Consider the following 27,221-nt stretch of genomic DNA (forward strand, 5'->3'; position numbering starts at 1 on the left):
TCAGGTCAAGAATGCTGTCAGCGCTGTGTTTATGCCACGCTTAGCCACACAGAAACACTACAAATCCCAAGAAACTGCTGGTCCCTCGCTGTGGAGGGCAGTGGTTAACACCTGTTTGTACGTCTCGTTGTCTGAGGTTGTGAGGTAGTCAGGTGACTCTCAATAACATTCATAAGAATCATTCCCATATCCCTTCGCTCGCAGTGGTCAGGGCAATTTCCATTTCCAGGCTAAGGGGACTTACCAGGTTTGCAACCTCAAAGTATGTCCAAAGTCAACATTTAAAGACTTTTACTGAACTTATGTACTGTTTATAGTCCATCATGTTTCTCAGGTCGTCGGACTTTGGTTATGAATCCTAACAGGCGCGTCTGGGTTTATGTGTCAAACTCATCTAAAGCAGGACTGTTTATAAGAGCTTCTGAATAGACACAACACTGCTGCTCATAAACATCGCTGATAGAATGTTTTATTGTTCAGAACTCATACAAAAAGTTATGGTAGAAATTTATCAGGACTTTTTTCAATAAAAAATATTATAATTGGTACTAGTATTAAAAATAAAGGATAAAGAAAATAAATTAAAATTCTAAATTCTGAAATTAAACTTCACATCTTGCTGAAATCTCAAGAAGAATTCTACAAATTTCCTACTAACTATAGTAGGACCATTACAACTGAACTTTCAAAAAATGTAAAACATATTTGTGTTCTTTAAAGCAGCCAACAAAAATATTTAGCAATTGTAACTTTAATGCATACTTGTATGCTACAGTTGGCTTCAATTTAAAGTGATCACCCCATTGACTCTTGGGACAAGATTGCTGCACGTCATCCTGGATTCATACTGCATGCACTCACTCGTTTCCATTCGAGCTTCTTAGTGTAGATGCAACACGTGAAATTGTCAATCAAACCTCCACTGAACCATAAACACAGACACTCGGGTCTGTTTACTGTTTTATGTCTTGAAGATGACGTTCTTGCTGGCTTTTTTTTTTTTTTGACTGAAACACCTTCTGGCAAAAATTACCAGACACAGAAAAGCCCCATGGCCGTCGTCTACTGTTTTTGTGGCGTGTGGCATTAGAGCTGTGGTGTTTTAAAAAAAAAAAAAAAAAAAAAAAAAATGTAAGCAGAGTTTGAATTACATTTCCGACAATTTTGGCACAAACATTAAAGCAGATTTTATGTCACGAAAAATGTTTTTTTTTCTTTTTCGGTCATAAAAGTAGGTAAAAGGTATTAAAATCAAATAGGCTCTGAATTTCAAGATTTCCATTGAATTGTCTCTAATGCAAGATCAGACTACAGGATTTGAACATTTTCCTCTTTCTTTATACAGATCATATATTTAAAGTCCGTGTTGCACAACTACACAAAGAGACAAAAAGGGCTTAAGATGACAAAGTTGGAGAACGAGGCCATGAGTTGAAAAACTGATTTACGTTTGACTCATCCAGTAGAACACCAACGGTGTTAGATTACTCTGTCAAGTTTTTAAAAAAATATGTCGTTACCTCACCAACAAAACACATTCTACAGTATATGAGGTGGGCATGAAAAGATGCTTTGTTATCACAAGGAAGATTGATTGTGTTTGAGGCCTTCATTCAGCATCTCCTATCCATTTTAGCTTGTGTTTTGCAAAAGCAACAGAGGTGCATACAGGGGTGGAAGATGGCTCTCTGCCAAAAGAGGAGGATAAAAGTAGGGCTTCAAAGAAAGTGAAGAGGGGAAACAATGAAGCAGGGCAAGAGTGGAAGGGCAGAGGTTAAAGCACGGGGTTCTGACCAGACCAGAGGAGGAAGGAGAGGGGGTGGATGAGCTGAAAACCAAAGCTTTACTTGGAGGTTTGAGAGGGCGACGGAGGAAGATAAAGAGGAGAAACTAGAAGGTGAGGTATGGAGTTGAGGCTGTTATCTCCTTCACACAGTGACGGAGGAGCGGGATGGAAGAGTTGATTATGTAGCCGGTCAAAGGTACAACTTAACATAAGACGAGAAGGGGAGGCAAGGATGATTTAGGCATGGTTGGAGGAGGGAGGAGGCAATAAATCAAGAAAACATTTTACATTCTTTCCCCAAGTAGAGGAGGAAGCTGAAACCAGAGGCAAAGACCAAAGATGGTGCCAACCCATTTTAGCCCTCAAGCAACGCAGACATGTGAAGTGAAGCAGAAAGAGTGGAAGGGAAGGAAGAGAGGATTGGGGTTAATTGGGACGGGGCCAACAGACTACTGCGGATCCAGGAGGAGAACAACATGGAGGTGTTAGGGCCACATGAAAGTTTGATGAGGTTAAGCGGAGGACGGAAACTACTCGATAAATCTCAAAGAATTGTTTTTTTTTTTTTTAACATTCAGCCTCAGATATTAAGCCCGAGCCAAGTTGTGGTTGGCCTGTCAGAACCTGAAGTGGCCCCTTATATTCACAATACCATACATTCTTTTAGTTATTAATTTTGCTATTAGGATTTTTATATTGTATTAATTAAGAACTTTAAGATATTATTAGTACCTGTATAATTGTATTCCTGGCTGTTACTACGTGTTAACCTTGCCAAAATCAAGGAATGGTAATAATGCTTCAAGGAATAATATGACAAAAATATAATTCCTTGATGTAGTCTACACTATATTTATTATGGATTTGTTTAAATGTGCATCTGTATTGTGAAATATTGGCTGTTTTCTTATTTTATTTAAAGTTATTTAGGCATTTTGTCCTCACTGAGATTAAATCACTTTTTATGAAGAGGGACCTGGACAAGACAGGTGTGAGCAAAAACACAAAAAAAGTGGCAGATATACAATGTAGGAAAAAGTATAAATGAGCGCGATGATGGGCGGACATTCCTATGGTGTTTATAATTTTGTGTAATTGTTTGAGCAAATGAGTGGGGCACAACCAGGTATCTGGAAGTTGCACCAAGGATGGACCAGATTTGTGAAAATCGGCAGGTCTCTTCCTGATATTTTGGATGATTTGAAATACTCATAATTTATTTATTTTTAATCTTTACTGAATTTAGGAAAAGCTCACCTTGATTTCATGTAAATTCTTAAACCTTGTACATTCCCTCACAAAAAATATTCTCATTTTTCATACAGGTAAAAGAAAAAAATAACATAATTGAAAAGTATTTAAGGCGTATCAAGCATCATTTGGACAATGGCAATATTCTTCCTTGAAAAATACACCGGAACCCTGAAAATGTATATTGATAATATATTGATTAATATTGAGTTACTTTTAATCCATCCATCCATCCATACATACATTTTCTTTGCCGCCTATCCTCACGAGGGTCGCGGGAGTGCTGGAGCCTATCCCAGCTGTCAACGGGTAGGAGGCGGGGTACACCCTAAACTGGTTTCCAGCCAATCGCAGGGCACATCGAGACAACAGCCGCACTCACAATCACACCTCGGGGCAATTTAGTGTGTCCAGTTAATGTTGCCTGTTTTTGGGATGTGGGAGGAAACCGGGGTGCCCGGAGAAAACCCACGCAGGCACGGGGAGACATGCAAACTCCACACAGGTGGGTCTGGGATTGAACCTGGGACCTCAAAACTGTGAGGCCAATGCTTTCCAGCTGATCCACTGTGCCACCTACTTTTAAACTCCTACCATATTTGGATCAGACAAAACATTACCCCCCCCCAAAAAAAAAAAAAAAAACAAAAAACAAACCCTGAAACGAATGGTTTGTTCCAATGTTTAAGTTGTTACTTCACAACAGATGTACATTTTTTTGCACAGATGCCAACTAACATCTTAGTTTTTTTATGTCTAAAATTCAGCCCCTGCTCAGGATTATTTTATTCATATTCAGGTCAAAACAGGTTGAGCAGCCTTGTGTTAGCATTAGTGTGCTTGTGAGAGTGGTCTGGACTTTTAGGATGGAAAACTAGTGGAGGATGTCAGCCATGGCCAGAGGGTACAGAAATGTCAGACAAAAAGATGGAGCAATCGAAGAAATAAGGCCAATAGCCTTCAGGGTTAAAGGAGCAGACAAGATGGAAGTGAGACTATTTATGGAACAATAAGACAATGAGCATGAGCATTAGCAGTGCAGCCACAAATGTGACAAAGGGAAGAAGGTATGTTGGCATTAATGGGGAGTGGGCGAGAGGCGGAATAGGGGTCCCTGGGGCTGTGGCGAGACAATTAAGATGATGATGAGGAAGATGGAGTTGATACTGCTGGTCTGCAGGCTAGACAACACTATCTTCCCTCAGGGGGAAAATAGCTTTTTTTGTTTAGGGAAGACGACACAGGAACAATCCTCCGGAGAAAATAGGCCAGACAGACAGATGGACGGGAAAGATAGAATGATTAGGAGTGTCGAGAGGAGGGAGGGATGGAGGACAAGGGCGGGATGCGGGTACGTAGTGAAAGTGAGAAACAAAGAAAACGAGAGCAGCCCAGAGGGGTCCTGAGAAACCCAGGTGGATTTGAGTTGAAAGGGATGGGGGCTGAGCACCTTATCAGAAGATAAAGAGATTGGAAGGAGGGGGACAGATTCTGAGACAAAGAAACTCACTTTTGGCTCTCGCGCATAATCTCCTTCATCACAATATTCCGTACGGTATACATGGAGGATCTGTGAGAACCGAAACAAGTGCTTTACTAAATTGTGATCACGTCGTTCTTATTGATGTAGATTTCCTCTGCGTCAGATTGAGACCGGTTTCTATTTGTATATATTTGTGCCCTCTCATGTTCAATAGATAATGAAAACAAGTTGTTTTGTCAGATATTATTCCACTGCTTCTACTAATGTTTCAGATATTTGCCATGGTGTTGTTTCACTACCGCTATGGAGTTATTTCATGCAGGTACAGAAGGAAAATCCCAATTTTAGCATAGTGACAACAGTAGTAGCTAAAAAAAGGAAACAAACATAATCCTCTGAGTATGATGCAGCGCAGTTCCACATCATTTCAATGTACATCTATAATACCTACAAATACATAATGTTGTGTGTGTTGTAACGTACGTACTTGACAACTTTTTCATCATTTGTCTAGGCAAATTTAGAGAGTGGGATGCCTTGTGGATGTCTAATTATTTGTGCAAATGCAGATTTGTGTGCGTACTGGCCATACAGATCTGTTACAATGGTGCAGGTGTGCTTAATAAAGTGGCCAGTGAGCGAATGACCCATTTACTTCGACTCCACTGGTCATGAAGCAAAAGGACCTTAGACACAAATGTTTTTGAATTCCAATGAAGAACATTTGCTAAAGTTCAGTAATAAGTCATCAGCATCAGAGCTGAGAAAGAACACTGGCAGAGCAGCATTAAATCAGTCCTGGTTTAAACTTGTCACATGGTGATAAAAGTATTTTTCTTTTGCCAGGCTGAACTGTAAGTATGTGAGATGCCTTCTTCAAAGTGTGATAGAGAAATGCAGTGTTTGCGTCTTCCCGACTTCAAACAATTATTTCTTTATGTGAAGTGGATGCACAGAGAGGAGTGGAGACCAGAAATTCTGACATGCTCCTGATGGGGGTGTTCAATTTCCACATTTTTCAAAAGCTGACATCTGTGTTCATGCTTTCCAGTGTGGTCTCTTGTTGTGCAGAGTGCCATAAAACCTAATTGACCACCAAGCAGCAACCACAAATACCGTGAAACCTCTGTAGACCAACGCCCCTCTAGGTCATATGATCATACTCTGTATGCATCCATGACATTACGCAAGAGCTGTTCTTTGGCTTCCCTTAACTTCTTTTTTGCACTGGACATTCCAAAATAAGGCAAAACCTTAACAAGGACTGAAAAGAAGAAAAATGTGAGAACAAAGTAGCAGTAATATGAAGCAAGCAGACACACAATCAAAGCATTAAAACTCCAGAATCACCAGGTGATAGTCATCTCTTATGAGGAAGGTTAAGGATTTGTTGTTTTGGTTTTTTTTTTGCTTCTTTTACAATTGTTTGAGCATGAGACTCCCACAACTAAACCTACCTTCATCATTGAGGTTATGTAATTTGTGTTCCAATTTAATTCAAACAATGGCTACACTTATATAACAGTTTAGATTTATAGGACCTTCTGGATCTTTGTTTCAAAAACATTTCTTGATCTGGACTTTTAGGTTTTTGTTAAATATCCCATACTTCGAACGTTTAAAAGTTGATTGCCCCTGACAATTTTTATTTATTTATTACAATGAAACAAATAGTACAGTCGTATAAATTGACTTTTTTTTTTCTAAAAATAATCGTACTTGAACTGCAGAGAAACAGAGGCACAATTTGTAGCTACAGGTATGTATTTACATGTGAATTACAACTAAATTCTTGGTCTCTGATATTTTAGCAGGAATTAATTCCTTCAATTTGGTTAAGCGCGCTCATACGTGCGTTTGTTTTGAGATGAGATTAACTTTCATTCTGGGATGTATGGTTCCATGGAGACCACCTGAAGCAGAAGGAATGTCAGGAATGTGGGGACAGTGAGATGCTTTGCTCTCTGCCACCAGAGAAAGGGAGAGAATATGGGAAGCAGAGGAGGAGGGGGGGGGGAGAAATAAGAGACTGGTTTGAAATCATTTTCAGTCTTCTGTGCTGTGTGGGTTCATGACCTCCTCACTGTGCTTCTTTTACAAAGATATGCTTTGCATACCAGTTTTGAAAATCATTCCCTTCCTGATAGATGGGACCTCAATAAGCATAAGCCCTTTATTGTAACTGAATACACGATAAGATATTTAACGTGCAAACAGACTTTGTTTTTATTAAGTAAATATTAACTTGGAATTTCATGGCTTCAACATGTTCTCACAAAGCTGGGACAGGATCATGTTTAGTGCTCTTGTATCACCTTTTAACAAAATTCGATAAAACCTTGGGAGCTGAGGACACTAATTGTTACAGCTTAGTAGGTGGAATTCTTTCCCGTTTTTGCTTGATGTATAGCTCCAGCTGTTCAACAGTCCGGTGTCTCTGTATTTTAGGCTTCATAATGCACCACACATTTTCAATAGGAGACAGGTCTGGAGTGCAGTTAGGCTAGTCTAGTATCTGCAATCTTTTTCTACCAAGCCAAGGTGTTGTAACGTGCAGGATGCGATTTGGCATTGTCTTAATGAAATAAGCAGGGATGTCCATGAAGATGACATTGGCTGGATGGCAAGATATGTTTCTCCTAACCTGTATGAAGCTTTCAGCATGAATGGTGGCTTCACAGATGTGTAAGTTAGCCATGCCATTGACACTAACACAGCCCCACACCATCACAGATGCTGGCTTTTGAACTTTGCGTCCATAACAGTCCAGATGGTTCCTTTCCTTTTTTTGCCCCGGAGGACACAATGTCGATAATTTTCCATCGGCCATCTTAGATGACCTCGAGCCCAGAGAAGCTGTCGGCGTTTGTAGGTGTTGTCAATGCTTTTGCTTTGCATAGTAGAGTTTTAAGTTTCAATTACAGTTGTAGCACTGAACTGTATTTACTGACGTTGGTTTTCTGAAGTGTTCCTGAGCCCACGTGGTGATATCCTTTACATACTGATGTCGGTTTTCGATACGATGCCGCCAAAGGGATCATAGGTCACGGGCATTCAATGTTGGTTTTCAGCCTTGCTGCTAACGTGCTTTGATTCCTCCAGATTTTCTGAACCTTTTGATGATATTATGGCCGTAGATAATGAAATCCTTAAATTGCTTCAGTTTCACAATGAGGAACATTGTTTTTTTTTGCCCCCCGTCCCAGGTTTTTTGGAATGTGTCGCAGCCATAAAAATCCATGTGAAAGATTATTTGGTAAAAAACAATAACGTTTGTCAGTTATCTCATCTTTTTAGTGTATTCAATGAAATATAGGTTGCAAATCATTGTATTCTTTTTATTTGTTTAACAACATCCCAACTTTATTGGAATTGACTTTGTACATATTGTGTGTGTGCGCGTGTGTGTGAATAGCATTAACATAAAACTTGGATATTGTATTAATTTCAATTGTCCTTCAAGCCAGGGAAAACATCTTTGTATTTCACAAGTTCCAATTCATTATTTTTTGTGTACGAAATCCTACTTGTACTTTTTTTCTGGATACTCTGGGTTCCTTACTTATTCCAAAAACATGTTCATATTTGCTTAATTGATGGGACCTCATCCGTATGTGTGAGTTTGAATGTGAATGATTTTGTCTGTGTGTGCTGTGGTAGACTGGTGGCGGGTGCAGAGTCTCGCCCAGTTGACTCGAGTCTGCTGTGATAATTGACTCTTGTTACCTATACAGGCAGTATAGAAAATACATGGGTGGGTGGATGACACCATATTAAATGCTGGTGAGAACAGGTTGCAGGTTTTAACGACAGATGGAGCGAGCAGCAATGTGGTATGAACAATGTCAGTCATCATTAATTCGTTGTTCAAAATGAAGACCAAAGACTCAAGTGTGCCAGCATGTGTGTGTGTGTGTGTGTGTGTGTGTGTGTGTGTGTATGTGTGCAACGCGGTGTTGATTCTTCTGTGGCACCCCTGGCACTTGGCTCTCCCACTGTGGTTGGTTATAAATGAGCACAGATTTATTCTAAGTAGCTTTGCATCATAAATTACACAGTCAGACTCATCGATGCTTACATCAGAAAATGACAGACACCTCCTACCGCCAGTCAAACACACTTTCACACGACTCCCAAATGTACAATGACACAAATCTGGTAATGCAATTCTTTTGTAAGTCAAAGTTATAAGTTATTTATTATACTCATAACCCTTCAAGTGGATTTTCAACTCACAATCTTGTTTATGTTTGTGTTGTACACCACACAGAGAATCAGATTACACATGTAAGTATGCAAAAAAAAGGTGTCAGATTGCTGCACTTCTTAAGGAGGTGTGCAGTTGGTGCCTTGCTAAAGGGCATCTCGACAGCAATTAAGAACTGCCGTGGAACTCCGCGATCTCCTATTTCCTCAGTCCAAGTCATAACAGTTGAGTGACAGCAAAATAATCCATTCATCCATGCATTTTCTTTGCCACCTATCCTTACGAGGGTCGTGCGGAGTGCTTGAGCCTATCCCAGCTGTCAATGGGCAGGAGGCGGGGTACAGCCTGAACTGGTTGCCAACCAATTGCAGGGCACATTGAGACAAACAGCCGCACTCACAATCACACCTAGGGGCAATTAATGTTGCGTGTTTTTGGAATATGGGAGGAAACCGGAGTGCCCAGAGAAAACCCAGGCAGGCACGGGGAAAAGATGCAAACTCCACACCCGGGTCCTCAGAACTGTGAGGCCAACGCTTTCCAGCTGATCCACTGTGTCGCCTACTTTTAAACTCCTACCATATTTGGATCAGACAAAACATCACCCAAAAAAAAAAAAAACGTTTAGTCACACGCTCAACACGCTCGTCTAACGTTGACAAATCGCTCGTCGCGCGCCAGTGACACATTAGCACACACTAATGGTTTTTAGGGGTATCTTATTTGGTCGCTTTTACACGCTTTTCGTGCGTTAGACACAGGTTAAGTCATGCGTTAGACACACGTTAATGACACGCCAGATGTGTCATCCGCGTTTGAGAACGCTGAAAAATAGAACGATTGAAATGTTCAGAGAATGTTGACCAGAACGTCATGGTGTGACTGAGCCTTTACCAGCTGCAGCAAAATAATATTTTAGTGAAATTATATTTTAATGTTTAGTCTTTCTTCTCTTTGCATCCCTTGGGTCTAGATTAAAACGAAAAATTTTTAAACAGTACAAATGCTCAAACAAACAGCAAAATATTTCTTAATTATGCAGTATGCTGATGTCTCGCAGAACTTGCTCATCATGGTCCGGCATTGGAAAAAAAAATTCCATATGTTGGTGTAGTTTGGGATTGAACCACCTATGGGAAATTTTACTCCATTGTAATTAAACTAAAAATTCAATATTATCTGGAATAATTTAAGACCAGTAACAGTTCCCAATTATTTGGGGTATTTACTGTGTGTTTCTTTCGGCTTGTCCCTTTCGGGGTCACCACAGCGTGTCATCTCAGATGAACGCACATATATGTTTGGCACAATTTTTACGCCGGATGCCCTTCCTGACGCAACCCTTCTCAGGGAGTGGAGGCCCCAGTGGGATACGAACCCACAACCCCTGGTTTATTTGGGGTATTTACTAACTTACTTATTTGTACTTACTGATAAAACAGGGGTGTCCACATACCTAAAAATCAAAGGAAGGAAAACTTTTTTCTCCTGCCTCGCCATTCAGTGTAGAAAATAAGTACTTCATCCCGACGACACGGGCTGTGTTAAGTGCTTATTTTAGTCAGTCCGTGGGTTGCTTAAAAATGGATGGCGGGCCGCAAATGACCCCCGGTCTGTAGTTTGGACAACCCTGTCCTCAATAAACCCCTTGTGAAATTCATTATTTGATATTATATCGTATTTGAATTTCTAGTCACATCATTTGGTTGGAGAAAATACGCAATGCAGTTCTGCCAGTTGAGTTGTAGAATTTGTCAGTGCGCTTTCCTGATATTGCTCTTCATTGTTTTCTTCATACAGAAGACGTCTTCATCCTCCATGGCAAAGACAAAAAGAACCCACTCATCTACGGCCTGTTCACCACTTCAAGGTACCGCTCAATGCTGTTTTGTAATCGTATTGAGCGCTGTGCTGGAAAACGGCAGCATGGTGGTGGGTGGGAGTCAGCGGGAAATCATGTGCTGTGGCGAGATCGAAGAACACGCCTGGTGGAGTGAAAAAAAACAACAAAACACTGAATCATGGGTATTGATCAACTAGCACTGTTATATTTAGCTTCAGGACTGCACAAAAAAAGGTTATAAGTCAAAGAAGTGTAAAGAAGATGATATGCAAATATTGAGGCGATAAATGAGCGATGCCTCATTAGATTTTTGCGGCTTTCCACACAGAACGCAACAAAAGAGATCATCTGTGACGATTTCTACCACGGTTGCCTTCACCATGTGCAGCGATGACGCAACATATTGTGGGATTCACACTGGCTGCACGACCTTCTGCCACTTTTGACTAGTGAATGCAACACATTCATGCTATGAAATGACGCTCACATCATCGTGATTAGTCAGCCTGCTGTGACAGTAGCTTTTTGTTTGGGGTATGGTCACACAGTACATCTCATGGCCAGGCAGGTTTTTCAGAACTTAAAACCAAGCACTATTTTACAAAAAGTTGAGGTTTTTCCATTCTTTTTCCGAGCAGTTAGTTGTCCCCACTGTGGGCCATCGTTACAGTTGTTACCAACCTTTTCAAGCCCAAAATCATTATTTTTCAACAGAATATATGATGAGCTCTACCACTATGATCACTTCTGAAAACACACCAGCCACGGGTAACGCTGTTATTGATTGATGTCATTTATTTATTTTTACCGTTATGCCAGGACCAATGCATATGTGCCAAAATTAGTAGTATGACTGAACTATTAAACAAAGCTAAGGAACAAATACCAATTGTTGTAATGAATAGAAAATCTATTTCAATTAAATGTCAAACAGGGACATGAAATTGCATGCCGTTGGTATTTATCTTCACTGTTCAAGTGGATTCAGAAACATCCTCAAGTGTAAAAATCTAATAAGGTAAATGACACAATCAGTAAACATCAATCTCCAGTTACATGTGACCCAAAGTCCTCATTCTTAGCGCTTGTATTCAGTCCAACATCGATTTGAACATTACTCATCTCCTTGTCCCGTAATCATCTCAATAACTTCACATTATCCCTGACAGGTCTTCTGTCAAAGATCTGGCTATGATACATAACCAGCTAATTCATTCATGCTTTGCGCCTTCACAAATCTATAGAAATATTGTATTCTGTTACTAATCTGTTCAGACATGCAGAGTATTTTTGAGATGGAAATACCCATCACACTTGCTGCAATCAACTCGGCGTCCGGATGGTTTCTCGTGCTTCTTGCCAGTTAAGAGCTAACTCTTACTCTCTGTTGGCACCTTTCTTTTTGCTGATCTGTTTCTGAGCCTCATTCAAGTTCTTGGCTCTTCAGTGATTGTTGAGTGGATAAATGTCTTCCAAGTTGTCATGAGTCGCAGCTGCCACTCGAGGTTGCCTCGTTTGTTTATATGCAGTACACACAAAGTATTTGCACACGAGGCATTCCATCTTCCCATTTGGTTACGGTATGTAAAAAGAAATTTGCAATTCCTATCCTGTTAGGAATAATGTAACTGTCTTTGCTTTCTTTTTTTTCTTGCCATGGCTGAAAAATCTGTCTTGCTCACTAGCGCTGGAACCTTTTTGTGCTTAAATTAAAAAAAAAAAAAACTTTGTGTGTGTAAGCAGTCAGAAATGTAAAGTAAATTACTGCATACAGACATGAAAATTAAGTACAGTAATAAAGAATTTATGCTCCCTTACTATTACTTGAGTTTGCATGCATGTCGATAAACAATCTGTGACGCTTAAATGATTATGATTTGCAGTCCAGGCAAAAACCAAACAAAACCATCAAACAACAACAAAAACACTTGGTCATGGCTCAAAGCCTCACATTGAACTTTCCTTTTCTGGAGTGTCGTTGAAAGTAGAGTCGAGTGGTAGAATTCAAATGCGCCCCCCCACCCCCCCATTTCCCCCCACTAATTTTGAATCATGGCAGGACCACATATCCTACGTTAGTGGTCTATAATATTGGTGGAACAGCCAGGTTCTGTCTTGCTCCTACTGTTCAAAGTTGTTTTGCAGTGTGTGCAAAAAATACACCATAATTATGTTTATTTCAAGACACGACGCTATAACTTTTAGTGTTTAGAAAGCGGCTTGGAAAATGGCTGGATGGACGTACATTTATTGCCTTCTGACCATTTCTAAAAAATTGAATTTCACATCACCCTAACTGTCGGGGGTGATTTATTCTTGCCCAATTTTCTCTCACCCGCTGTTGGAATAAACAGTAGTAGCACTTTTGTGATGACAGGTGATGCAATGTGTCGGTACAAGTGGGTCTGCTTCAAGGTTTTAAGAAAAAGTCTATGGAAGCTCAGCAGGAACCGACAGCAATCCAGGCAGGGGTGAAACGGCATCTCTTCTCGAAGGTCATTGCAAGAGTTGAAGTGAAAGGTCTGAAACGCACTTATGACCACACACGTATAAGTACGTACAAGTCAAGTTCGTTTCAGGGTGTGCACATTAAAAACAAGATCATTTTACATTTTCACGTAAAAATACTTTCCTATTTTGGTGATTTGGCGAGATTGTATAGTGTTTTTGAAGGTTTCTTTTTTTCTTTTGTGATCTTTGTTCATTACATGGATGATCGTGGTCTCTTTCAGGGGTGTGTTCACTTTCTGTATCGAGCATATGTGTCAGTCTTTTTTTAGGTGCTGTGCCAATTAAATACTAATACAAACTTCCACTTAAAAGCCATCAAGAACTGTTCCCTTATAGTACTCTAATAGCAGTGGCAATTGCTCTGTTGAAAGTAGAACATTCTTTCAAGATGGCCATTGGCTTTAAATTTTTGCTTTGCTCGGAGTGCATATCCTCGCTTGCATTTTCAGGCTACTGGAATTATGTGTTGAACAGTAATATAAATGTACTTTCTCTGTGATCTTTCTTTCTTTCTTGTCAGCGATATCCTCAATGGCTCGGCCGTGTGTGTTTACCGAATGGAGGATGTAGTTCGGGTATTTAAAGGAAACTTTCTGCACAAAGAGGGGCCGCAGTATAAGTGGGCAGAGTTTACTGGCAAGGTGCCCTACCCGCGTCCTGGAACTGTGAGTTCTTATTCAAACCTCAATCCTCATGTAGCCATCATTTACAACACCACAATGGAGAGTCCAGTCCTTCACCAAGGCTGTGCAATACGAAGCAAAATGTTCAGTCATGTTGAAGAGATTCACATTATTCACTGAGAAACGTCAGTGTTAACAAAGTTATCAGAGGCAAAGCTGTTATCATTATTAAAACAGTGCTGACGACTCATTGGTCAAGCAGATGACATCTCCATATATGTACAGTATGACAAAAATGAACACACATGCTAATGTCATCTTCCTTTTGATTTTGTCTGCACGATACAGTTTAATACTCCCGTGTTTACATTAATTCTAAGAGCAGTTTTCTTCTCTGGCTCAACCATGTCGCGAGAAGTAAAATGGCGGAAACCCGCATTTTCATGCATTTGTTTGTGTCTCTGCTAATATTATGGAATCATTCTGCACACAAAAAAAAAAAACCCAGAATATTTATTGTATTAATTATGGCAGTTATCTACTAGTGCATCATGGACTTCTGATCTGATCTTCTGATTTTGCCCCTTTTTTTGACTGGTCGTGCTCTTCTGATCAGAATTTGTTCAAAAGCAGTGTAAGTGCAGGACAGGAGATGGAGGGTTAATCTTTGTCATGTCCAAGACTGTTCGACAATAATGAGATAGATAGATGGATAGATAGATAGATAGATAGATAGATAGATAGATAGATAGATAGATAGATAGATAGATAGATAGATAGATAGATAGATAGATAGATAGATAGATATATAGATAGATAGATAGATAGATAGATAGATAGATAGATAGATAGATAGATAGATAGATAGATAGATAGATAGATAGATAGATAGATAGATAGATAGATAGATAGATATATAGATAGATAGATATAGATAGATAGATAGATAGATAGATAGATAGATATAGATAGATAGATAGATAGATAGATGGGTAGATAGATAGGTGGATGGATGGATAGGTGGATGGATGGATGGATGGTGGAACAGCTGGAAAGCGTTGGTCTCACAGTTCTGAGGACCCGGGTTCAATCCCGGCCCAGCCTGTGTAGGGTTTGCATGTTTTCCCTGTCCCTGTGTGGGTTTTCGCCGGCCACAACGGTTTCTCCCACATCCCCAAAACATGCAACAATAATTGGACACTCTAAATTGCCCCGAGGTGTGATTGTGAGTGCGACTATTGTCTGTCTCCATGTGCCCTGCGATTGGCTGGCAACCAGTTCAGGGTGTACTCTGCCTCCTGCCCGATGATACCTGGAATAGCTTCCAGCACACTCCTGCGACCCATATTAGGATAAGATGCTCATAAAATGGATGGATGGATATGTATATATATAATCTAACACTGCCACAGACACACCCATAGGCCTTGAAGCACACAAACAAAATAGGTGGGGATTTCTAGTATAACGTTACAGGTAGGGTTAGGAATCCTGAAAGTGACCTAATGACCCTTTTTTCTCCCCATCATAGTGTCCCAGCAGCACATATGGAAGCTACAGCTCCACCAGGGAATATCCTGATGATGTCATCTTCTTCAGCAGGACTCACCCACTGCTGGAGGTTAAGCTCATGTTTTGTTTCACTACACGAATGTCAAATCTGTTTTTTTCTGGTCCAAACTCCTTTGAGGAGTTGAGCAGTCATTAGATAATTTGTTCAAGTTGAAAAATAAATTCTGTACTTCTGCAGGAAAATGTTCTGCCCTTGGGAGAGCGGCCCCTCCTCGTCAGAGTAGGAGTGCACTACAAGTTCAGCAAACTGCTGGTGGACAGAGTAGAAGCTGTTGACAGCACCTATGATGTCCTCTTCATCGGCACAGGTACATGGAATTCAGTTCTTTAAATATATGTTTTGCTGAACAATAATAATGATAATAATGATAAAGCCTTCAACTGATATACTGTAGTGCTTGTCAAGTGAGTCCGATGCTTTACAATTGCTCACATTATTCATTCACTCCACATTCACACCTTGGTGGTAGTAAGCTACAAAACTGGGACAACAAGTGTATGTAGTGTGGAAGTGCGGCTTGCCTTCTTCGCTGGCTGCCCCTCCGACCACCACCAAACACCCAACCGCATTCATTTATTCATTAAAGTGTGATGTTTTCGCTGCAGACTCTGGCCTGGTGTTGAAGGCCATCCATTTACCCAGAGAACACGGCCCAAGTCAGGAAGTAACGTTGGAGCAGCTGGAGGTCTTCCAGGTAGCGTACAGCAACCCTTTTGGCTCCTTTTCTCCTGGTTTGAGTCATTTGAACTGCTTGTGCATATGTGCTTTTTTTTCCGCTCATGAGTCTGTGTTGACCAAGCACTTAGTCAATTAGGGAAGACATGAGGGCAGTTGGGGTTCGAGAGGAAGATGCAGGAGATAGGCTAAGATGGCAAAAGATGACACGCTGTGGCGACCCCTAACGGGACAAGCCGAAAGGAAAAGAAGAAGAAGATTATTATTTTTTTTGGATCTATTTTAACTACATAACAAAGTTTAGTCTCCCAGGGAGTGGGGATCAACTATATTATTCCACATCTTGTGGTGTGAAGGCTGCCCCCCTTTAGTCTTTATGAAATAATCCTCTGTTGCAATGCGCAGAGATTTTTTTTCTACATTTATCTTTGGTGTCTTTTCAATTGACCAGAGAGTATGGTTTGTCTGGCTATTTTTTTGCTTAAGTGTAACCCGGGAATAAAATATGATATATTACATACATATACATTACATGTAGAAAGAAACACAGGGGTAGTGGTATCTTTTAATATATATATTTTTTTTTCTTGAGTGACTGTCATTTATTTTGTGTTCTCCTCACAGGACAAATCACCAGTGACTGTGATGACACTCTCCAAGAAAAAGGTAACAGATGAAACACAGTCGGACAAAACATACTTTCCTTACTCGCTCAATAAGACACACGCACACGCGCATACCTCAGGTCCACACCTAGAATGACAGTCGCTATGGTTACCCGACGGGAGTCAAAGAACTCATCAAGAGATGACACAAATGCACTCACACACGCGTAGAGCCCTGCACACTGACATTTCCTCGTTCCCTCCCTGCAGCAGTGGTTGTTTGTGGGATCCAGGGAAGGGGTCTCCCAGCTGGGCTTGTACCAGTGTGAACTATACGGAGAAGCCTGTGCCGAGTGCTGCCTGGCCAGAGACCCGTACTGCACATGGGACGGCCACGCCTGCAGCCCCTACATGCCTACCGTGCGAAGGTACGAGTCCTACTTCCAATCTGTCGGACAGCAAACCACACAGAATTTGTCCTTGATACTCAAAAATCAAAGAAGCAGAGCAGAAACACATGAGGATGGAATTGTGTCAAGCAGCCTTGGCCTTTTGAAGCCTGCTTTAGATTACAATCGAACTCAGATCTCTCTGGTGAACATTTTCCATCACCACAGATCCCCACCCGACGCCTCCTTTGTCTGCCCCCATTTCCTTGCTCTTTGCCAACTCCCAATCTAATAATGCGAGAGGGCTGTAAAAATGTGCTGAGCAAATTGAGGCACCCGACGAGAGCTTCTCTGTGTCGCCCCAGCCTCATCTAGTGCGACGGTCACGCAGCTTCTACGTTCCAATCAACTCAGGCCTTGGGGAAAACAATGGAGCGGAGTGCTCGGAAAACACCGGTGATTCACAACCTGGAGATTCTGTTTTTCTCATACCACCAGCGAAAGTTATATCTAATTGGAAAGTGGTAAAGGTAAAGATTTATATAGACAATGAATACATAGAGGAACATATACATCTAATCTTGTTTTTTTTTTCATGTCAGGAAAGTGAGAAGAAATGTTTGTACTTTAAGTTAGATTTCATCTACATCACAGTCAAAACCATCTGAGCTTGAATCTTGACCCGGGATTGTCTGTTTGGACTTTGCGTGTTTTTCCTGTGCTTGTACCCACACGTGTTCCCAAAGCATACATAGCATACATACATAAATACTCTTAATTTAAGTAGTTTCTGTATCATTATGAGTGGCTGTTTGTCTAAATGTGTCCTGCAGTTGCCCTGCACCTAGTCCAAATACCGTTCTCCACCTCTTGTAGAAATGATAGCTCACTGAACAGGATAGTGGTGGAGGACGGACGGATGGAAGTCACACTGTCGCAAAACCTTTTTGTAATTTGCAGAAATGCTTTATATTCGCATCGGTTGAAATGGTAGATGAAATACGACCTTCCTATAACTTTTTGGAAAACCATGGAAATTGATGAGAGAATATTCTCAGTTATGGAAGACACATGGAAATGATAGGGTGGAAAAATTAAATATCCTGGAAATGTTTTGTTGTCCAGGAAATGAGTGTCAACACTCCTCTATTTTCATTTATGTGTGAGTATGAAGCTTCTAGGCTACCTTCATATCGTGATTTATGGATTAGTCAGTTTGGACAAGGCTGCATTACGGAAGCAATTTTGCGCCAATGCTGTCCATATTTATTTTGACAAGAGCTTTGAATGCCTGATGTCATCACAACAGTTCTTAGCTTTACTTGACTGAACATCGAAACGATGCGATAAATCATTTGTCATATTAATTGGAAATGTCCCGTAAGAGTCTTCATAAAAGGTGTCTTGAAGAGAGTTGGAAGCCTGTAACGGGATGTGACATTTAGTGTTGGGTTTTCTTCTTACAGGAGGAATGCTCGACACCTGGGCGAGGAAGAGGATCCGTTGACTCAGTGTGTCAGACAAGGAGGTAAAGGTCTATTTTTGCCCGTGCATACATATGTGCAACCTGAGGCCACCGTTGGGCCAGTAACATTCTGAGTTGGCTCAGCCCATTACCGATCCCTGCTGAACTACACTACAACATCATCTGTTCACATTTACAATTGGGTTTAAGACCGGTTCTAAACAAAAATCCTTGTTGTCAAAAGGGTCAAATTTCACACTTTTGTTTGTTTTTGTGCTGAACATTTCTCTTGTATTTATCTTTGCAATTTAAAAATGGCTCCCATGATATAGATAAAGTTGTTGTCATGGTAGCTATCCAGACAAGCTTATAATGACCTTGCGTCTGTCGTTTGGACAGCAACACGATGCAAAAATGTCCATGAAACCCCAACTCACTTGAATGTATTTCCATCTCTTCCTTGCTCTGTGTCAGCCGGGCTGCAGGTGGAGGCCGAGCAGAGGTTGATGATGGTTGCCGAGGGCAACAGCACCTACCTAGAGTGCCTTCCACGTTCCAGGCATGCTGCTGTTACATGGTACAAGCAAGCCGGAGAGAACAGCCCTGAACTAAACCAGGTACACATGTTCAAGTCAAATCGAAGAAATATAGTGGGAGTCCAGCTCGTAACACGTCTGTAAAGATTGGAGTTTGACATTTTGGGGAAGAATTCCCCTGGGGAGCCAAAAGTGATAACACCTGTGAGGAGGAAAACTGTGATGATGACCATAAAACTGCAAATGGAACTCAGTGTAAAACAGGGAAGTGGCTCTGCTCAGTACAACATGGCCAAATCAACAATAAGTCAACAGCAGTCACAAAAGAAAATGAACAGATCTTACAACAGACACCTCCCAGGAGGCACACACAGATTGTACGTACTCTGTGGCCTCAAATCAGTAGAGTACCAGTTTATGAGTTTTGAAAGTTACAAAACCATCACTCAGTATATGTTTTTTTTTTGTGTTGCACACTATCCATATTGTCAAAAAATTTCACGTCTGGGGCTCTACACATTCTTCTGTCGTTTCTAGTAACGCATGGTGGCGGTCCATTGGCATGTGACTTGAGCCATCTCTTCCTTTGGACAATTTTTCCCCCGCAGGTGCTGTCGGCTGAGCAGGTGGTGGTGATCGAGCGAGGTGTCCTTATCCGTCGGGCCAGTCTATCTCACGGCGGCGTCTACCATTGCCAGGTGGAGGAGCACGGCTACCACTGGACCGCCGTCACCGTCCACCTGGCGGTCTGGAGCCCCTCGTCCGAGCGGCTGACGACGACCTGGTCCGCATCATCGCATCAGCCCTGGTACGGCGACACGGTTGCGCTGGTTCACTCGAGGAACCTGGGCCAGCACTGCCGCGCTATCGGGTACCGCCCGCCTCGTAACCACCGTCGCCACAGCGACCTGGTGGCGAAGGCCGCCAAGGAGAAAGAGAGGGCAGAGAGACACAAGCACGGGGGAGAAAGAGGAGGAGGAGGGGGTGGAGGAGTGAGGGTGGCGGGTCGGAAGAGCAGGAGCAAGCCGCAGCAGAGAGCGCCGAGGAGTGCTTGAATATGTCACGGACCAGACGCACGCCAACGTTGTACAGGGTGGGCCAGAATTCATGACTCACCTAATTGTACATATACAACTAGTAGAGGAGTATAATACCATATACAGGCGTGAATCCATAGAAGAAACGAAGGATATGAGAGTACAGTTGCATATCGTCGAGCAAGAGAAGTCCTTCAAGTCTTGATGTTTTTCGTGGAGAATTGTCCAACTCAGTTCTCAAGTGTTCTTTATCTTCATTTGAACAGATCTTGGCCGTCCATTTGTTTTGGGCTCCGCAGCAATATCGGTTTTGTCAAATAATTTGAAAATCCTCGCAACGATCTTTCTCGTGGGTCCTTGTGGCCTATAAGATTGCACCCATTGCTCTCCAAATTTCACTCTCACGTTTCAGAAACCTGATCACACATGAACATATTTCTGAAAGCTGAGGCATAGCGAATCAAATTCGGATTGTATTTTATTTTTTTTTTAGATTTAACAAGCTGCTAAGCTCATTATCAACTAACTACACTAAAATGCACAAACAAATCATACGTAGAAATATGACTACCAAGTCCGACAGTAATTCTAGCCCACTCTGTACATAGGCAAAAACATTTGCATGCCCTTCCCATCTTTAAAAAAGGCATTCTTCTTTTTATCCCGCTATAGTGACAAATGTCAAAGTGACCTAGACAACAATAACAAGACATTTGTCGAGCAGTGTTGTTGACTGTTTAGCAACTAAGGAAGTAATCACGAGGGATATGTCTTCATCAAACTTTGACTGAATAGGGGATCATGATCTCAACGTAAATATTCCACATGTAAAAAAAATAACAAAAACGTTTGCTCCTCAAGGATCCGTTTTTGTGCTTGTGCATGTTCCCAGCTACGAACCCGCTTCCACACTTGTTTACGTCGCAATTGTCGTGATTACCATACTCAAATATGCTACTCACAAAAAGAAGAGATCCTCGGCTTTCCAGCGAGATTTTAGGAGGAATTTAAAATGCGCTCTTACATAGACAGAATTTGACGTCTATAAAGTTTTAAATGCGTGTCCAACTGTTAAATTTTTCAATGCTTTTTGTGTAATTTTATCTAACAAGTAGCTGAATGGGAAAATTCACAGTAGGTGTTTGATCCATCTATATCTATAACTTACATTTCAAAAGTTCTGAGAAGGTCAAATCAATTTCACTCCTAAAGGTTATAGTTAATAAGTTCGTTCTGAAATTTTACTTGAAAGACGAATCTCACTAACTTCTTGTGAGTGGTGTATTTCGTGACAATGCCATACTCAGGTTTTTAGTTAGTTTTTTTCTTTTTTTTTTGGGTGTTATTGTCAATGAAATGAACTGTTGTGGACAATTGGATCTTCCATCCCAAATGGAGGAGCCATAAGGCAAATACTTTACATAGATGTGAAATCATTGATTTGGTGGCACTCACATTAAGGACACTAGCACATCATAAGGACTGCAAAGGAGCAACATTTATCGTCCATCTTAAATGTGAGCTTCATTCTATTATCTTTAAAGGGATAAAAATGTCAACAGTAGAAGGGTGTGTCACGCTAAAGGATAAAAGCACTTCTGGGTCACGTCATTTATATTGTACAGTATTTAACAGGTAATGGCACTGAGGAGTTTTTAATTGATTGGCGGCGTCATGACAATAGACATGGGAGTTATCATTTTAAAGTCATCGTAAAGAACAATTGGGATCTTCCTTGCTCAAGTGTTCCCCCGACAGCGATGAAGCATCAATAACTTTAGGAGGCCTTTGTTTATGAATGCAAAAATGAAGTCCTGTAAATGTGCATTCATTAAGAAAACACATGATGTGTCCAGGCTGGTCCAAGATAATGACACCACGCTTAAAAAATGTTGCTTTAAAAAAGAGTACAGAGGAACCAATGCGGTCAAAAACAATTAGCTCCCTATAAATTTTTTTATAAAAAAAAGCACAGCGTTAAAACAGTGATTTGTGTGATGTACATGCGATTAGATTACTGCATGTTCTTGGGAGAGTAATCACTTCATAAAAATCCAGGCCACTGATGTACATTTCTTCCTTCTGTATTATCCTCTTGGTTGTATGTATTGTACTGCGCAGCCAGGACATACATTTTGTTTTTCTTTGACATCACTGATACGCTTCTGTGGTCGTCATAAAAAGCCAAAGTAAATGTAAAACGTGAAGTTTCACCCTTTGGAGGCTCAATTGAATTTCCTGAAAATGGTGGTTGAACTGTATGCATTGCTCCTTTGGAATCATTATTGGGGTGTTGTTGCTACACTCAAGACGCTCACACACTCTTTTAAGTGAACTTTTATAGTATTAAGAGTCAATATCTGGGTTATAAAGTCGTCTCGCTAACCACACAGAGGTCCGTGATTGTGTTTAAATTGTTTTTGAGAATGTGTGTTTGCAATTTTAGTGTGCAGACTTAAGAGCGGCATCGCAAAGAGACATTGGACAAAGTTCTATCCAACATGGATGACTTTGCACGAGGACCCGCAACTGGATTGTCTGTGGACTCTGTACAGGACGTGCATGTTTTATTTTATGTCTGACACGTTTTGGAAAAGTCCCAGCAGATGAGCAAAAGAATCGCTGGTGATCCAATGTACATTTTGTAAAATAAAGCAAATCTTGTGATGGAACCCAGGGAAGTTGTTGGGGAAAAAATGGCAGTTTTCTCAATTTTAAAAGTGTTAAACTAACAAAACTGTTTCACATGATTTTTTTTCTCTCAGCATATTTATTTCCCGCACAAGTTGTGGGCTCACACATTCAGGAAAAGTTTCCAGCCCTTAATGAACTGCAAACTTTTTCACCTCATAAGCACTGTGTGTTCCTTTATAAAAGCTGAAAGACTTTTTTTTTTTTTTAATTTCATTTGTTGACAATCTGTTTTCTCTTTAGATGAGTCTGCAGGCATGCAGTCCTTGGACCATGCAGAGAACATTTGATCAGTTGCTTAATAAATAAATAGCAATATTCTCAAAAGACAGTCGAGTTGTTCATTTACAGTAAAAGAACAAAACGTGTCGTCCAAAGCTGAACTGATTCAACTTGGATCACTCTGAGGTGACCCGTAGGAACGATATTTGATGACTTCCACTCAAGTCGATGCCACAGGTCTCTCCTCAAGGCAATGTAACCAAATAATTTATCCTGATCATTCAGCCATGTTGATTTAATGAAAAAGGAAGGCCAACGATAAGTCCAGGTTGTATCCCGCCTCTTGCCCAACGTGAGCTGGGATAGGTTCCAACTCATCTGAGAGCCTAATGAGGACAGGCGGCACAGAAAATGGATGGATGGATGGATGGATGGATGGATGGATGGATGGATGGATGGATGGATGGATGGATGAAATGTACCCTGTGGGCTTATCTCATAGATGCATCCCTTCTTCACAAACTCTACCCACCAAACAGATTAAAATGTGGCATTGTTATCTGTCGGGTAAGAAGTGAAAAGCTTCACTGCATCGCTATTGATGAATTGGTTATTTGTCTTTCCACACATTAGCAGGCTATTTTTTGGTCATGAAATCAACTGTGCAGGACTACTTTTTGCGTTCCGAGCCGAAGAATCCTTGCGCAAGAGGTGCACCTCATGTTTGCAAACGGACCCGATGGTTAAACTGTTGAAAAAATATAACGCAATCAAGTCAGACCCAGCAATTGTGAAAATGAAGAATGGCCGCCTTTGTGATTATTTATTGAGCACACGCAAGCACAGGGAGCCACCAATCAATGGCTGCGTGAAGAGAACCATTTGTGTTGCGACATCCCAGAGGATCTTTTGTTGAGCTGTTGAAATGTCAAAAATGAGGATGGGTGTGTGAGCCGTTCTGTTTAACTGAGGCAGCTGTCAAACACACTTGTAGATACAGCAACTGTAGGTGTGGGCAAAGTATGGCTCACGTGCCACACGGGGGCTGCTGTAGTTTACATGTTCTCCCCGTGACTGCAAGAGGTTTCTGCCGGTAATCTGTTTTCCTCCCATATTCCACAAATATGTGTTTGATTATTTGAGGACTAAATTGTCCGAAAGTGTGGGTGTGAATGGCTGTTTGTGTATATGAGCCCTGCGATTGGCTAGCCTCCAGTGCAGGGTGTACCTCGCTTCTTGCCTGAAGTCAGCTGGAACAGGGCTGAGGACACTTGGACCCCCGTGAGAATAAACAGTATTGAAAATAGCTGTGTGGATGTTAAATTAATTGCAATTACATTGATTATAAATACAACTGTATTTCATTATGTGAACTTGTTTTTTTAACTCATCTGCGGTAAAAATCACCTTACCCATCTGTCCATTCTAAAAGCTGATAATAGCCCTTAAAGTGTATGTCAAGAACCAAATGCACCTTCTTTTCGCTAATATTAGACCGTTTTTATGCTGAATACGAATCTTAAATCCGTTATGAAGGAAACATTTTTATTTTTCGATTATCTGCAACAAATGATCGCAGATTGCTGTGTCCGCCGGAAAACGACGGAAACGTTGCGGAAAAAGCCGATCAGGGACGTGACGTAGAACATTGTGACAACAACACGGATCCCGCAGGAATATACTGTAAGAACGCCGATGAATTTTCCGATAATTTGAGCAATGAACCCTATTCTGAAGGGTCCCACGAAGACGGTGAAGAATTTGAACTTTATGAAGGCGTTAAAGGTGTTCAGTTTGAGCCAGTTAGACAGCGCACACGTTCAAATTCAGACGAAGTAGCTGGCCACCAAGAAGCCGACGCAGCAGTCAGACCCATCATGAAGGATATGCCTCTTGTTGGAAATATCGACTGGTAAGCGTTTGTGAAGTTCTTGTTTGCTTTAGTTAGTCATAAACTGATACAGTAAATAGTACAGGCTTCGATATCCTGAATGTATATACAAAGTTTTCGGTCTTGTTTTAAAATGATCCAAATGCCGTGTATGTATAGTGAGTTGGTACGCGACAACTACTTTGCGATCTGTTCTGGTGTCTGAACTAGCTGTCTCACAGGCACTGCTTCGGGTAAAATGGATGTTAACCGGCTATCAAAGATTGTTAATTGTGATTGTTACAGTTTCGCACTTACTGAGCAACAGCTGTCTTGCTAATTTCTGGTCACTTCACATTTGCACAGCCACTCGTTGCTTTCACACACTGTTTGCTCAGTTTTGTGTTGTTTTGTTTTACTTTTAATTGCAAATCTTTCCAGAAATAGTTGATCATACTCAATATTGTATAACTTTGGAAACTTTCACTGCAATCAACCAGTTTTCTGGGGAGGCACTGCTTTGTACAACTTCGCCAGCCCACATGCGTAGTGCTGTACCAATGTGAAATGTGTCTTTTGTTACTATGATAAATGGGAACAGTGTGTGGTGTTACTAAATTGCTTGCTAATACTTGGAAGTGCCCATAAAGACAAATGTATTTTGACTCGAAGAGACAGCGGTTCGTTCACCTCACTGCGTGTATGTGGCACATGGATGCATCACCAAACACAAATATCCCCTGTGCCACCACCACCACGCCAAAGCAATCAAGTATGTTGCTTCATTTTGCAGCTAAAAAAATTGAACGCAGCTCCACTTACATTTCGGCCTTAATGTGACACTACAGGGGTGACACACTATGAGGAGAAAGTGGCTCTGGATCTTCACCCAGGCTATATGCTTATTTCTTAGTTGGATATAAACTCATTGTGGTAGGAAGTTACCACATATATTAGCTTAAAATAAATGTTCAGAGCAGCCAGCTCACAGACATTTTTTTAGAAATAGACAGATAACAAAAGATCTGACTCGTTTCATTTGAGATTTTATGGGTGGGCACAGGTCATTTGAAAAGAAGCGTTTTAAAAGTTCATCCATCCTTTCATTTTTTTGTAACATGTATCCTCATTAGGGTTGCACGTAGGTTGGAGCCCATCCCAGCTGTCATTGGGCAGGAGGCAGGATACACCCTGAACTGATTCCCAGCCAATCGTAGGGTGCATATGCACACCCAACCATTCATACTTCACAATTCACACCTATAGACAATTTAGAGTCTTCAATGGACACCTGAGGGGCCAGGATTTGAAGCCAGTGTGAAAAACATGTGCAAAGAATGAATTCAACTCAGTTGTGGCTATATAGCAAAGCAAAGCAAATTTATTTGTATAGCGCATTTCATACACAAGGAAACTCAATGTGCTTTACATGATTAAAAGTATTTGAAAACAAAGAGATAAAACATTTAAAATGGGATAAAAACAATAAAAATTACAAACAAAATATTTTTAAAAAATACTTTTCAAAATGTGGATATATTCGAAAAAGCATGAGGAAAAAAGAAGAGTTTTCAACCTGGATTTAAAAACATTCCCACTTGGGGCTGACCTCACCTCTATTGGCAGCTTCTTCCATTTGTGTGCAGCATAATAGCTAAATGCTGCTTCACCACGTTTGCTTTGGACTCTGCTCTCCACTATTTGACCTGAGTCAGTCGATCTCAGAGCTCTACTGGGTTTGTATTTCGTAAGCATTTCTTTAATGTATTTGGGACCTAAATGATTTAGTGATTTATAGACCAGTAGCAGAACTTTAAAATCTATTCTAAAGCTGACTGGAAGCCAGTGCAAGGACTTTAGGATTGGAGTTATATGCTCTGACCGCTTTGTTTTCCACTTGCACCCAGGATGAATCACCTCTTCCCCACTACATAAAAATTTGGGGGGGGGTTCTTCATTCACATTGGTAAACCGGTGGAACTGCAAGTTTTTAAGTCAGCCATACACCGAGCGATGTGGCTGAAACCAACTGAAGTGCACCATCGCGAAAAAAAAACAAGTCAGCACAATTCGCCACACGCAACAAAGCATTCGCTGTAAGTACATCACAATGACCGACGCACTGCAGTAGAAAAACTGCGGCCCTGTGTTGAGTTCTGAGCCTCCACATACAATGTTATTGAATCAGAAAAACATGATACGATCGTTATGAAAGGAGCAGATGACCAGAAAGAAGAAGAAATTTGGAAAACAAGGAGCCTGTGTGTGGGGGGTGGAGGAAATCAATGCCTCATTGATTAACTGCACAACGACAGAGACAATGTTTTCCCGGTGGGATATTTTCCCGGCAATGAAGGCTTTAGATGTATCTAAAGTATTTTCGTCGCTCAAACATGTATGGAATGCTGCGTAGGCATGAGAAAAATATCTGGTATTTGATTGACATCTGACAGT

The 27,221-nt window shown here is 41.0% G+C and overlaps 1 protein-coding gene across 2 annotated transcripts in view; it reads left to right on the forward strand.

The window, feature by feature from the left end:
- sema3h (sema domain, immunoglobulin domain (Ig), short basic domain, secreted, (semaphorin) 3H) overlaps positions 1 to 22,946 on the forward strand; it is a 58,123-nt gene extending 35,177 nt beyond the window's left edge. Inside the window, exons 9-18 of one of the 2 annotated variants that reach the window (XM_061832631.1) lie at positions 10,528 to 10,597; positions 13,602 to 13,746; positions 15,236 to 15,325; positions 15,455 to 15,584; positions 15,883 to 15,971; positions 16,577 to 16,618; positions 16,828 to 16,985; positions 18,413 to 18,474; positions 18,886 to 19,028; positions 19,556 to 22,946. In XM_061832631.1, the coding sequence (XP_061688615.1) occupies positions 10,528 to 10,597; positions 13,602 to 13,746; positions 15,236 to 15,325; positions 15,455 to 15,584; positions 15,883 to 15,971; positions 16,577 to 16,618; positions 16,828 to 16,985; positions 18,413 to 18,474; positions 18,886 to 19,028; positions 19,556 to 20,002 (1,376 nt within the window). In that variant the 3' untranslated portion in view covers positions 20,003 to 22,946. The remainder of the gene's footprint in view (positions 1 to 10,527; positions 10,598 to 13,601; positions 13,747 to 15,235; positions 15,326 to 15,454; positions 15,585 to 15,882; positions 15,972 to 16,576; positions 16,619 to 16,827; positions 16,986 to 18,412; positions 18,475 to 18,885; positions 19,029 to 19,555) is intronic. The other variant, XM_061832641.1, reaches the window with a different exon arrangement.
- Positions 22,947 to 27,221: the final 4,275 nt, after the last annotated feature.

The sequence above is a fragment of the Syngnathoides biaculeatus genome, chromosome 2 (assembly GCF_019802595.1).
Source record: "Syngnathoides biaculeatus isolate LvHL_M chromosome 2, ASM1980259v1, whole genome shotgun sequence".
NCBI lineage: Eukaryota > Metazoa > Chordata > Actinopteri > Syngnathiformes > Syngnathidae > Syngnathoides > Syngnathoides biaculeatus.